Below are 13,651 nucleotides of genomic sequence, written 5' to 3'. Positions count from 1 at the left end.
TGCAACTTATAACCAAGACAGCCAGATCAGCCAAACAGATTGTATAAAACTCACTGACACATTTTCCTCACTCTTGCAGCACAAAGAGGCACACAATGAGAGGCAGCTGGAGATAACCAGAGGGGGACAGGTGCTTTTGTATGGCCTTACCTCCATGGAGGAGACAGTGCTGGCTATTACTGGGATTCCCATTTCTGAGCCTGTGCTCAGCATTGATGGTATCCTCATAACTAATGCTTGTTCTCCTCATCCCAGGCTCTCTTCTGCATTAAAAACTTCTGGGTGCCATAAGCATGTACCTTTTACTCCCCCTCCTGAATCCACACCACAACTTTATGTTTGTGCATTTCTCCTTTCAGATGCCCAAGAAGTAGGACCTGGTTAGGAAGTGATGGAACAGCAAGAGGATAGCGATAATGAAGACACAGCACCAACACTTGTTTTCATATTCACAGCCACCAGCTTAGATACTGATACTACATGTAACCGAAAGGAAAGAATAGAGGTGGGATCTGCAGATATGAGACACAGGGAACAAGTGTTCTATAGTCAGGGTAGGGACAAGGACATGGCAGGGAACAGCTTATCAGGGAGCAAGGTTATACATGAGTTCTGCTGCAGAGGACTCACATGAGCACCTCCTCAGGACCGTGTAAAGAAGTTTGATGCATATGCACAACAAAATGTTTGGTGCTTGGGGAAGTCTGCCAGAAAGCCCTGCTGTCAATGTCAAGGAACATGGAGCAGTCCAGCGTCAACTTGGCACAGGACATAGCAGAGAGGCCGGGGACCATCCATTCCAGCAATGAAGTGGTGGCCAACTCCATGAGAACAGTTGCAGACCTGACCATGATGCAGCATCAGTTGGCTGATGTCTCAGCTTCTATTCCAGCACAAGCAGCTTCCAGCAGAAGTCCGAGTGCTGCAGTGGAAAATCAGACTAAAGTGTTACAAGTTCAGCTATCATGGCTACAGATGAAAGTTTTCCTTTGAACAGCAATCTACCCTCCACCAGATTACTAGCATTACTGCTGTGCTGCCCTGGGGTGAGAGGCAGTGCCTCTTGGAGCACAAAACTTCTGACCTCTTTCAGGATGACAGCATTCATCCTCCCACTACTGCCAGTCTGCCAGTGCTCTTGCTGTCACCTGTTAACCAACCAGTCGAGACAGTTGCTGCCCAAGTCGAGACGTGGCAAAAACAGCTGAGCCTTCTAGACCATCCTTAGTCTCCTCAACTAAATGTCAATAGCATTTCATGCACCATGGGGTAGTCATGCATGCGTCTCAAAATCCATTTAAGACCTGAATTGGCATTTGTAGCGCCCAAAGAACAGACGTTACTGATCTGAGTTTCACGTCGTATAAGTTATTGTGTGTTGTGGCATCTGAGATAATCATCAGCATGCTCAGTATGATCTGATTAACGTTCACTTTATAAATCTGGAATAATTTGGTGGTCCTCTTTGATACTTTGTGTCATACCATCAGCTCATCATTTAGCTGCTGGTTCCCAATGAAATGAAGACTAGAGTTGGAATTTTCCATCCCCATTGGTGTTAGGCGTCACGGCGGGTGCGACTGCACAATATGGCAAGAAGGCCAAAATTTGGTTTTACACCATCGTGAAACCAGTTTGCGATCGTCCACTCCATCAACAGCAGGCTGCCTTTCCCACCGTCCAACATCGGGAGCCTAATTTCAATGTATTGGCATCCCCTCATCTTGCCTGCTCACTGGAATCATTCCACCACTCTAAATTTACCTCCCACGTCGGTGGGAAAACACGCCGGCCCAGAACACATCTGGGCAAGTCTGAATTACAGAAGTCAGGACCTACCGTTAGGGCTTTGCTCACATCGCAGATATCCGAGGAACAGAAGGTGCTGGAACACTACAGCTACCAGACCCTGGAGGAATACGTTCATCACATGCTGGGTGAATTTTCATGGACGTGGCTCTGCCACGAAGCAGCTCATGGAAGGCAGGAGGTCTCTGCTGATGTCTGGGGTCTGCTGTGGGGCATCGTGGTCTTGGCCATGGGTTGCGACAGCTGATCGGCAAAATGGTGGGGGGGGGAATGGGGGGAGAAGGAGGTCCGGCTGTAAGTGGGAGATGAAGACCTAGGTTTGACTAGGAGAGGAAGGTGGGCCAGGAGGTGTGAGGTTGGGGGCGGGTGAGCAAAGGTATCGGGGGGGTGGATGAGGTTGGGTTGCAGGGAGCGAAGGCGTCAGGAGAGGTTAAGGTTGGGAGGGCAGAAACAAAGGTGTTTGGGGGTTATGTTTTGGGCAAGGGAGTATGGGGTGGGGGAGGATATAGCGGGGGGAGAATCCGGCAACTGGGAAGGTAGGTGTAAGCGGGGGTGGGGGGTTGGAAGGTGGAAGGGAAGGCATTTGAAGGAGTTCGGTGGAGAAGGACTTTGGAGGAGGGGAAGGACTTCGGTGGGGTAAGGACTTCTGAGGGGGTAAGAAGTTTGGAGGGGGAAAGGTGTCCGGGGGAAGAAGGAGTTAGGAAGGGGGAAGGAGTCCAGGGGGTGGAAGGAGTCCAGAGGAGGGAAGAGTAAGGATGGAGGAGGGAGTAAAGGTGGAGGAGTGAGTAAGGGTAGAGGAGGGAGTAAGGAAGAGGGTTGTTCAGGTGAAAGTGTAAGGGAGGGGTCTTGTGCAGTTAATGAATGTTGTGGGGAGCAGCCTGAGGGTGGACATGGTAGGAGGGAATGGTGAGCATGAGAGGGGGCAGAGTGATCCAGATGGGTGGAAGGCTGAGGGTGTGATGGTAGTGGTAGATGGGATGGCAAGAATGGTTGATGGGTACTCAGAGGCAGACATGGACACTGGGGGTAGGAAGTGGAAGTTGGGGAGGTCTATGTGGATGAGGGTGGGATTTTCAGTGGGGTAGGGAACATACATGTTCATCTGGACATCCTGGAAATAAAAGGGTACTGATTGGTAGGTGACGGTGTGGAGTAGAAAGTGATGCCCGGTGGGGGAGGCGGTCATCAGTGATAAGGGACAGGATATGAGTGATTGGGGGAAGGGAAAGTTTGGGGAGGGCTGAGATGAAACTTCATGACTACCATCATTGTCGAAATCAAATGTGAGCGGAGCCTTGTGTTGGACGGGAACAGGTGCAGCTTGGGAGTGGTATCAGCGGGTGGGAAGAAATGCAGGTCAGCACAGATAGACAACTGAAAGAGAACCCCAGCAGGTGGCACTGAAAATGCTCAGGACAGTGAGAAGAGTGTGATGGAGGAAGGCTCCACATGTCTGGAACAGTCCTTAGACAAGGCTCCGAAAGGCCCTGCCACACACACATCTCTCCCTCCAGAATCACTCATGCTGCGGCTGCATGCAGCTGAACTGCTAGTCGGAGGAGGGGCAGGGATGTAGTGGGGGGACTCGCAAAGCCTGTAAATTAATCTGAAAGACACCATTACACATTATTCAATGAAAGTGAATATATTTTTAGATTATAAAGTGACAAAATATGTTCACCCATGCAGCCACTTGTGATCAGAAATCTTAACTTTCCTAGGCCTAACACTTCTTCTAAGTGCTGCCCTGACATCCACAGCAGGATGGAGACAGCCTGTGCTATGGTTGGTCCTATTGCCTCTGATGATTCAGCATGCATCCTCTGGAGACCCGAGGCCTTGAGAGCCCCGGCTTGCTTTGGTTGTCCTCCTGTGGGCTAGTTGCTTCCTCTGCAGTGACAGAGGGTGAGGTTGAGGGGTCACAGGGAAAGGGGACTGAGAGGGAGAGGACAGTCTCTGAGATTCCTGAGTGGAGGATCCAGGGGTATCCAGCTGCCTCTCCTCCTCCTTTCAGGTGTCCAATGGCCCCGGCTTGACTCCTTGAGGGGAAGAAGCGCCTGGAGGGACTTTGAGGTGCCCCGTTTCCCTCTCACTTTGCCACTGGAGGAAATCACCCATGGCTATTGCAATTCTTCGTATTCTGCTGGACCAGGGTCTCCATGGCATCTGCCATCCTTCCCATGGAGACCTCCATACGTGCACATGTGGGCACCACTTCATCAGAGAGCAGGCAGACGCACCCTTCTGACTCATGTGCCACTCTGTTAAGCGCTTCCAACAGCTCTGTGCGATGTTCCCCTGCCTTCTGCTAACTCTGTATGATGAGTCTGAAGTCCAAATCCAGAAGCTCGTCATCTGACTTGGACCTCACAGATGCCTCTTCCCCAGCAGTCTTCTGAGTGCCAGGGAGCTCGACTGAACCTGTCTCCTGCTGCTGCAGGCAGTGTCCATGCGGTGACCATGGTCCCACCAAGGTTTGTGTCTCTGCGCTGGTGGAGGGTGTGGGTAAGCGCTGTGATGGGTCTTCCAGGCTGCTTACTTTCAGCTCTTCAATAGATTAGGTGTCCTCTTGGCTAGAGGTGAGGAAATGGATGGAACTGAGGGACTGGTTGGCTGAGGGTGTCGGTCGCATGACAGAGCTCCCTGTGAACCAAAGTAGAGATAATTAGTGCATGACAGCAAAGTCAAAAGCAGGAGAGAGGGCACTTAGAGAGGGATGAAATTGTGCAATATCTTTGCGTGGGTGTTCGCCACTGACCTCACCGTCACCACAGGCACGGTCCACATCCTCACCAATCAATGCTGTGGCACACTACTCAAAGTGAGTGAGGGTCTAATGTGCACCACTTCACCCCCAGTCTGGGACCTCTCCCTGCTGTTGTAAGCTAGCTTCTCCTGCATGAAAACAGATGGAAAAAGTGTGAGCAGGATGCCTGGCAGGCCAGATGAGAAGGATGCCTGGCATGTGCAGGTGGTGAGTGGTGCCATGAATGGAATGAGAACACAATCTGCAAGGCAGATGACGGTGTGTGTAAGAGAGTGAATGGTGATGTCCTTTGAACTGGCAGCGAGTGAGATCCCCATGGATGTGTGATGGGTTTGTGAGTTTGTGCGTTGAGAGCGATGAGAACAGTGACTCACCCTGGCAGGGCGGAAGAGATCATTCATCCTCTTTTGACACTGGGTGACTGTCCTCTTTTTCAGGGCATTGGTGCTGACCATTGCTGCCACCACTTCCCATGCTGAACTGGTGACTTTGTTTGCTGGTCTTCACCCAAAGCTGAGATAGAGGACATTGTTGCGAGGCTCCACAGCATTGAGAGAGTCATCGCTAAATTTGGGGCAGCATTTTTACTAAGTTTGGCAGCCATCAGTTCCAACAGCTTCCTTTCCCGTGAAGAGTGCTAGCGCTGAGCAGGGGTGCCCTTTAGATATGGCGCCCGGATTACTGAAGGCCTGAGGTAACTGCGGGGCAGATGATTCAGAGCCCGCCCCGCCAGTGACCCGGCGTGTTTCCCGGGAATGCGGGATACGTCAAGAATGGGACAATACGGCACGAAAAGCGGCCAATGCGGCCTGCTGCTAAAGCATCCTTTTTCCTGCCTGCCACCACACTTGGTGCAAATCTGGGGCAATTCTGCCCTAGGAGTCCTACTATTTACCCAAATTCAATCTCATCTTTAAAGGCTCTGAGAGCAGGAAAAGACCAAAGGGATCAAAAATAAGATCACTGTGAGGACAGATTGCTGCACCATTTTATTTTTTTTTGTAAATAGAGCAGCCTCTTGTACTAGCTACAAAAAAATTTCATGACAACGCCATCACTTCAACGATAGCACCCAAAAGTTGCTCTTGCTGGGGTCTCACAAAATCCTAAGACAGCCCCAAAACCCAATGATTGATTTAAACTATAGATAGTGAATAGGCCCCATACACTAGAGAAGGTGAATAACATTTGGAAAGATGATCAAACTGTACCCCCTTTATAATCATTTTAAAATGCAATGCAAATCTTAAATTTCGCTACAGTGGTTTTAAAGTAATTTGCTGGCTTTGGCTTTGCGCATCCTATGAAAAAGGTCTGCTTTCCAGGTCAGACCCATCAACAATCATGCATTCTACATCAAACCAATAAATATAATGTGTTTTTGCATTGCCTGGACCTCAAGCTCATTTGGCAAATTACCAAGCTCATGTTATTTGGAGTGCATTTTAACTCAATTTATACTTATTTCCTATTTGAATATTACGTCTATTTCCTTCCTCATGGTACAATCTGTAAAAATAAAATTTATAGCTCAGGATATGTTTAAGCAGAATCAGAACAGAATTTGTACCCCTTTTAATGACCCAAATCATTAACATAGATAAGATGCAGGTAGACTTACATATTCTCTCGATGGGCAGAGTGCACAGCGGCTGCATTGCTGTAACGCCACAGCACTATTGCAGAAGATAATACATCCAACGTGGCATCAAACTAGAAAAGTCAGAAATGTCCTTTTAAGATGGGAATCATGTAACATCAATATGCATCATAAATTTTATTTATCCATACATCATGATTCAATGACTGTAGTTATCTCTGGAAACCTAATATCATGGTTGACCTGAATTATAGGAAACAGCATTTCTGATGGTAATTTATCATTTTGCAGCAGGAGCTCTTAGTGCTTGCCGAGTTAATCTGACACACATACAAATGCCTGAAATTCTAAATGTGATTATATATTGTTCATATATCTTTATATGACAGATATAAGTAATCGTATTTGTGGTTAAGAGGTTCCTGCTGCAAAATGTTAAACTGTCAGTAAAACATACTGCTTCCTGTAATTCAAAATGACCATAATTCATTTTATGTATATTATCTACTTAGAACATTGGCCTGGATTTTGTGTTTGTAATGACGGCATAACTGTTAGCGTTGCCATCATTATCCTGTAAAACTAACAACAATCTCTGGGGTCCGCACATGTGCAGTGCAACACGGAGATCCAGGAATTGTTGTCAGTGATTCCCTACTCCTCCACAGGGGGTGCTGTTGAAGTCACCATGGACAGCAATCACTGAACTAAAGAGAACTTCTCCTTTGACATTAATATCAGTTAAAACCCCCAGAAAAAGCTACATCCTGTTAGTGTGGTGCAGAAGGGCATCTTGTGGCACAGTGGTAGCATCCCTATCTCTGGGCCAGAAGCTCTGGGTTCAAGTCCCACTTCAGGACTTGATGGCCACAGAAGGTGTGTCTGTAACAGGTTGATTGTCAGCCTATAATCCTTCCAATATAGCTGATGGAAGGTGGTAAGAGCGAGAGAGTTTCCTGATCAGCCATACTGCAGAAGACAATGGCAAACCACCGCAGAACTTCACCAAATGTAATCATAGACCAATCCAATGGATGTTCATGGTCACCAATGCCATCATGGTATCCGAAAGAGGAGGAGGAATGAGGTGCAATTGGGTTTTTAATGATGTAATATAATTTTTTCCGTTATGATAAAAAATCTGTAGTCTTTTAATATAATATTTTCTATAAGCTTGTTTATGATATTTCAGTTTCTAATGTATGTGTCCTAATCTTTATTTCAATCTCCGTAAAATTTATCTAAAAAGTAAAGGGTAATCAATGTACCTTACTTCCTAGTTTTCTGTCTGTGAGAATTCTTCAATGTGATTGATTGCTTATCCTCCTTGATGATATCACTTTTGCTAGACAGCTGGTAAACTTCTTGAATTGTGTGAGATTCAAATTAGTGTTGGGAGAGGGGAAATTAACACCACAGAGTTCGCTAGATCTTTGTATATGGCTTTCTTCAAGGTCTACAATGAGTGCTACTGCTTCACTGCTGATGTAAAAATCTGGGGCATTGTCATTGTATATCTGCATGCCAAATGACGAAGGGGAAATTTTGGAGTTTGATCCCAGAATTCCTAAAATCTGCACTACACTTTGCTATCAGCCCTTCTAAAATCCTTTGAAATAATAACTAACTGATCTGCCAAATTCTCAGTCAGTGGAAAAAATGGAATCCACTATTTTATAAATATAAATCAAAATAAGAACATCTGTCAAAAAAAAAATCAGTCCATTTTCAGATTATTTTACCCTGACTTCTGAAATCCAGTCCTTCAGATTGCTCAGTTAACTATCCAGGGAGCATTTTTTTTCCATAGTGGCTTCAGTAGACTGTTATAATACATTACTATATGTTAATTATAATTATAATTTGCACTTCATATTTCTCAGCTCATGACAAATTAATACTTGTGTTCTCATATACGAATGCAAATATTCAGTCACTCTTGTAAAACATACAAAAATTATACATTTTCTTTACTTTGAAGATCCATGTCTTTGTTAATGACCAAAAGCTGAACTTCTCCACTGTTATTGTCATGTATCACATAAAGATAGATATGCTGATCAGCTTTGTGCCCACACGACCAACTCTGATGGCCACCAACCAATTTTCCCAGGCATTTGCCTAAATTCAGAGGGCGCTGGTGATTCTCTGTAGTCCTGCTTGCGCTTGTGATAAAAAAAAATGGTTAATCGTTGGTCCTGCAGGGAACTGATACCTGCAGCACCTTAAAAGAGATGGCTGCTTTGAACAACGTTAACTTCCACCCATGATTGCTGCTATTCGCGAAGATGCCCCATGATTTTAAATTTAAATTGCTCTCAGGAGAGGGAAAGACCTTGCCACGAAGACAGCTAGATTCTTGTGGTCGACTTCTTTCAAGGTCAGCTTCATCACTGGAATTCGGGTCAAGGTATTTTCTGGCACTGAACTAACAAAATTCCATTACTGTAGAATTGCTACTCCACAGTGCTGCTATTGATTTATGCTCCTGTCCCATATATTTACATTTTATATGCCATTCCACTTACTAACATTGGATGATCTTGCCCACATTTGTTTCTTGCACCTAGCATTGCCAAATTATCAGCTCCCTGAAAAGGATGGGGGAAGTGGGGGATGGGGAAGAGCAAAGAGGCTACAAAAGCTTCCTTCCAGGACAGAACTGGACAACCCCCTGGACTTCACAGTCGTGAATGAGACTTTTCAACATGTAAGTCAGGCAGCTGCCTCAGATATGGCCCAGTAGTGTGTTGCCCATTGCCCATTTAAATAAGTACCATCCCACTGACTCCACATATTCTGGCAAGGTCAGCAGCAGAGGTCCCAAGGGTTCAACTGGAGTATAATTTCCAGCATTATAATCTGCACATTTTCAGGGTCTATGTGCTTTTTCAGTTTGCATGAATCTGACTGCATTTGCAAATTGTATGTCAGCTGTAGTTCAGTTGGTAGTACTGTTGCCTCTGGGTCAGAAGGTTATGGGTTTAAATCCCATCCCAAAGCTTGAGTGCAAGTGTCAAAGCTGACACTCTCATGCAATACTGAGAGAGTGCTGTGCTGTTAGAGGTGCCTTCTCTCTGATGAGATATCAGCAACACCCTGTCTGCCCTCTCAGATGGATGTAAATTTGTATTTTGAAGAAGAGCAGGGTCGTTATCCCTAGCGTCCTGGTAAATATTTACTCCTTGCTCAACATCACAATTTTTAAAAATAATTATTCATTCACGGGATGTGGGTGTCGCTGGCTAGGCTAGCATTTATTGCCCGTCCCTAATTGCCCTTGAGAAGGTGGTGATGGGCTGCTTTCTTGAACCGTTGCAGTACCTGTGGTTGTAGCTACACCACAATTATCTCGTCATTATCACATTGCTGTTCAAAGGAGCTTGCTGTGTGCAAATTGGCTGCCTTGTTTTCTGTATTAGAACAGTGACTACACTTCCAAAAAAGCTTTCAGATGTCCTGTGGTCATGAAAGATGCTTTATGAATGCAAGTTTGTTTTTGAATATGAACTTGAATATAAGTGGGTTCTAAAACTGTACTACATTATATGCTCTTCAATGTAAATAGGATATAGGAGTGAACAAACTGCTGTTGCACACTGACCCAATCTAAATTCCAGATCCACACTGTTGCAAATAGTGGTATTCAAATCAAGAGTAAAAATAAAAATTTGCCTCAACTGCAGTTCTCTCTTTTGTGATTAATTTTAGCAGAATCAAGAGTTGCTAAATTTTAGAAGGAAAGTGAACCCTAAATGAAACATTTTGTTTTTGGCCAGCCCCAATAACCTGAGTAAGTCCCTTTTAAGTCTCTTCTGTGTTTATTTGCACAATGTTACTTACAGCAAATCCAAAGGAAGATGCACTGTGTCGCATGATGGAAACAGCTGAAAGAGAAAGGAAACAAAATAATCAACAAGTTGCCGCCGAATTAAATGGAAAATTATTCAAATATTGATAGATTCTTCAGAAAAGCTTTGGTGAAATGTGCAGGCTAATTTGCCTACACCCGGGTGAGTTTTCTGGACTGTAAACCCGCTAAGCCACTGGCTGTAATGTAAATTACACCAAATGCAATGTAAAATGTAACCACATTTTCCAGTATCCCTTCTGACTGTGGTCATGTTTTAATTTTCCAAATACAGTATTTTAATTTCGTTCTGGAAATTACAATATTTTGAACAATACACAAGGGCCAGAATCTTCCGTTTGGCGTGCGGGGGCGGGTCCTGCTTGCCGCTGCATAAAATGACGTGTGGTGATATCGGGCGTGCGTCCCGACACCGTCGCACGTCATTCAGATCTTCAGTTCGGCGGATGCGTGCCGGAGTCGTACCAAACTGTCAAAGGCCTGTTAAGGCCATTAATTACCTAATTAAAGTAGTTGTCAGGGCTGCCTGTCCAACCTTAAGGTTGGCGGGCAGGCGAAGAGCCCAGGCGGCCTTCGCATTTTTCATGGAACCTCATCCACGGGTGGGATGAGGTTTCATGAAGGGTTTATAACTTAAATAAAAATTTTTATTAAAATTCATAGGTATGTCCCAGCTCATATGACAGTGAAGGGACATAGCTGAATAATTTTTTTCATTCTTTCTTTCAAGTTATCATAATCAAATTAATCTCCCTGAGGCAGCTCCATGCCTCAGGGAGATTTCTGCGCTCTTTTGCGTGCATGTGCGAAAGAGTGCAAGCCCTGGTTCTCCCTCCTCCTCCTGCCCGCACAGGTAGCGCTGAGCGCTTTCAGTTGTGCATCACGTAAAATGGCAGCGCATAACCGATCGCAGGTGGTGATTAGCTCAGCGCCCGCCCACGCCCACTCCTGACCGGCCCGCCAGGCGGGGAGAAAATTCTCCTCAAGGTGATCAAAGTAAAAGCAGTGACCAGAGGTAAAAAGATGTGAAAACTTTCTCCTGGCGAATGATCCTCAAAGTGGTCAGGTGTTATCAACCCAACTGATTTTTCATAGGATTACATAGGATATACAGCACAAAAACAAGCATTAGGCTGGGAACTATGCCAGTTACTTATGCTCCACTCGAGTCTCCTCCCATCTTTCCTCATCTACATCTATCATCGTAACTCTCTATTCCCATCTCCCTCATAGCTTTGTCTACCTTCCCTTAAATACGTCCATTATATTTGCTTTCACTGTGGTAGCAAGGTCCACATTCTCACTACTCTTTAGGTAAAGAAGTTTCTCTTGATTTGGAAGTTTCGGACTTAGTGATTTCAAAACAGTTTCCAGAAATGTCCTTTAAAGTTGAATTCCTTACAATCTGAAAAATCCATTCACACAGACTTTGACTGACCCTGGTTCTTGATAGAAAATGTAAGGTATTTTGCATAAATATTAAATGTATTACAAGTTTAGTTCTTTGCTAAGGTATTTTTCAGCACATACAACCCATTCTGAAAACTAGCTTTTGCTCCCAATTAGTGTGTGCCTTTTATATGCTTGTTAACTAATGATGTAGCAAGCACAAGTGTTAAAAAGAAACCCTGTCCATACTTAGCTTACTGGTCATGTTCTAAGCCTTCTTGTGATATCCAAGAGCTCAAAAATGGCAGAATAAACACTCCATCACACAGGAGCTTTAACAATAAACTTGTGAAAACGTTTATTTCATAAGCAATAACAAAGACTGGAAAGCAGATTACTGTAATTTACAGAATATGGCTATTAATCCTTTAGTACAGATAATAATAAAGACATGCAACTCTTCACTATCACTCTTCTAATGTTAGATCCAAACCAATGTCTCTTTGCGACAACCTTACTCTGTCTTCTCTCTTCATGGTCCCTGAAGAGTTTGTGAGCTGGCAGCTTGCTGCCTTTTGAAGTTCAACCAGAAAGGAAGAAAATCAAACATAGCTGTCAATCATACCAACATCTTTAAAGTGCATCTGCAGTTTCAGCAATTTCCAGATAATAAGTGTCAGACCCAAATCAATTTGTCACCTGACTGCAAATTCCTTTTGTCTTAATGGATCACTCACAGAATGAAGCCAGAAACTGTCAAGAGCGCTTCTGGTGATAGTGGGTTGAAATGCTTTGCAATAACCAGTATTAACAAATAAAAGCCAACTTTCCTCATCATATCTAGGTTGTCACTGGATGTGAATAAACTAACTTAATAATGTATAACTCCTCAATTTGGTTATTTCAAACTGGTTTTAATCAAGAATATAGAGCAGACTTGTCCAGTTCAGGCCTGCGGGCTGCAATGCCTCTCAATGTAGCCCCCGGATCCAATTGGTGAAAACGCTGGTAAGATGGGTCAGTGAGTTTGAAGATTTCTGCAGGGGACTGCTCCACCAATCACAGCCTAGTTCTTGCCAACGTTTGCTGCTGATAGGCTCGATAGGGAGCCTATCAGCAGAAAACATGGGAGAGAAACAGGCTGTGATTGGAGGAGCAGCAAACACCAGGAACTTCAAGTATGTGAGGATAGAGACACTCTGGGGCATATGGAGCCTTCCCTTACCACATTTTCCCACAGCTCTGGCCACTTTCCCAGAGGTCTTGGTGTTCTGGCCTAGCTGTGGCTGCTTGTTCCTGGCTTCGGCCGCTTTTCTCCACCTCTGGCCACTTGTTTCTGACTCTGGCCCCTTTCCCCCACCTCCAGGCACTTGTTCCCAGCTCCAGACACTTGTTCCCGGCTCCAGCCACTTTTCCCTCCTCCATCAGCGTCCCTCCTGGCTGTTTCAGCGACCCTCCTGGCTCTCCCCATGCCCCTCCCAGCTTTTGGAGCTCTGCTCAATAGGCACCTGCGTTTTAGGCCTCAGGCCTCATTGCAGGTCTCTCCTCCGCACTTCCTCCACCACCAGCGCCCCCCTGCTCTCCCCCAGCCAATTTCGCGAGTGAGGGTGAGTGTGTGTGAGGGTGGGGTGAGTGTGAATGTGAGAGAGGGGTGAGTGGGTGATTATGTGTGTGTGTGAGAGAGGGGTGAATCCAAGTGTGTGTGTGTGTCTGAGAGAGACAGAGAGAGAGAGAGAGGTGTGTGTATGTGTGTGTGAGAGAGAGGGGTGAGTTTGTGTGTGAGGGAGAGAGAGGGGTGAGTGTGTATGCATGTGTGCGTATGTGTGAGAGAGAGAGTGTGTTTGTGTGTGAGAGAAGGGTGTGTGTCTGTGTGTGTGTTATTATGGCACAGCTGATGGTAAATGCTGAGTTGTTCAAGTCCCAGAGGGAAACCTGGAACAATTGTCATAACCAGTTTTTGCAATTTGTATGTTTCGAGATACAGGCTTTGAATTCAGTTATAAGACCACGAAGTCTGAAGAGGTTTTTATAAAACTAAATTAAACATTTATTAATTAAAAGATTGTAAACACATATGTGGGTCTACAAATTACAATGATAATAACCTCTAAAAAATCCCCTAATTAATCTGACTCTCAGTTACACATTTGTTAAGGTAACAATGAAACACAAAGGCCAGAATTTTTAGCTCATCGGGCGGACGTGTGCAGGACCT

At 45.1% G+C, this 13,651-nt stretch overlaps 1 protein-coding gene across 4 annotated transcripts in view; it reads right to left on the bottom strand.

Annotated features, from left to right (window-relative positions):
• Positions 1 to 13,651, bottom strand: part of LOC121285305 (transmembrane protein 163-like) — a 218,702-nt gene that overhangs the window by 90,179 nt on the left and 114,872 nt on the right. For all 4 annotated transcript variants that reach the window (XM_041201743.1, XM_041201742.1, XM_041201744.1 and 1 more), the window contains exons 4-5: positions 10,020 to 10,063; positions 6,198 to 6,289 (exon numbers count right to left, since the gene is read on the bottom strand). In XM_041201743.1, coding sequence (XP_041057677.1) covers positions 6,198 to 6,289; positions 10,020 to 10,063 — 136 coding nt within the window. The remainder of the gene's footprint in view (positions 1 to 6,197; positions 6,290 to 10,019; positions 10,064 to 13,651) is intronic.

Source organism: Carcharodon carcharias, chromosome 12, assembly GCF_017639515.1.
Source record: "Carcharodon carcharias isolate sCarCar2 chromosome 12, sCarCar2.pri, whole genome shotgun sequence".
Classification (NCBI taxonomy): domain Eukaryota; kingdom Metazoa; phylum Chordata; class Chondrichthyes; order Lamniformes; family Lamnidae; genus Carcharodon; species Carcharodon carcharias.
Note: the sequence above shows the minus strand (reverse complement) of the source record. Positions and strands in the feature narration are given on the sequence as shown.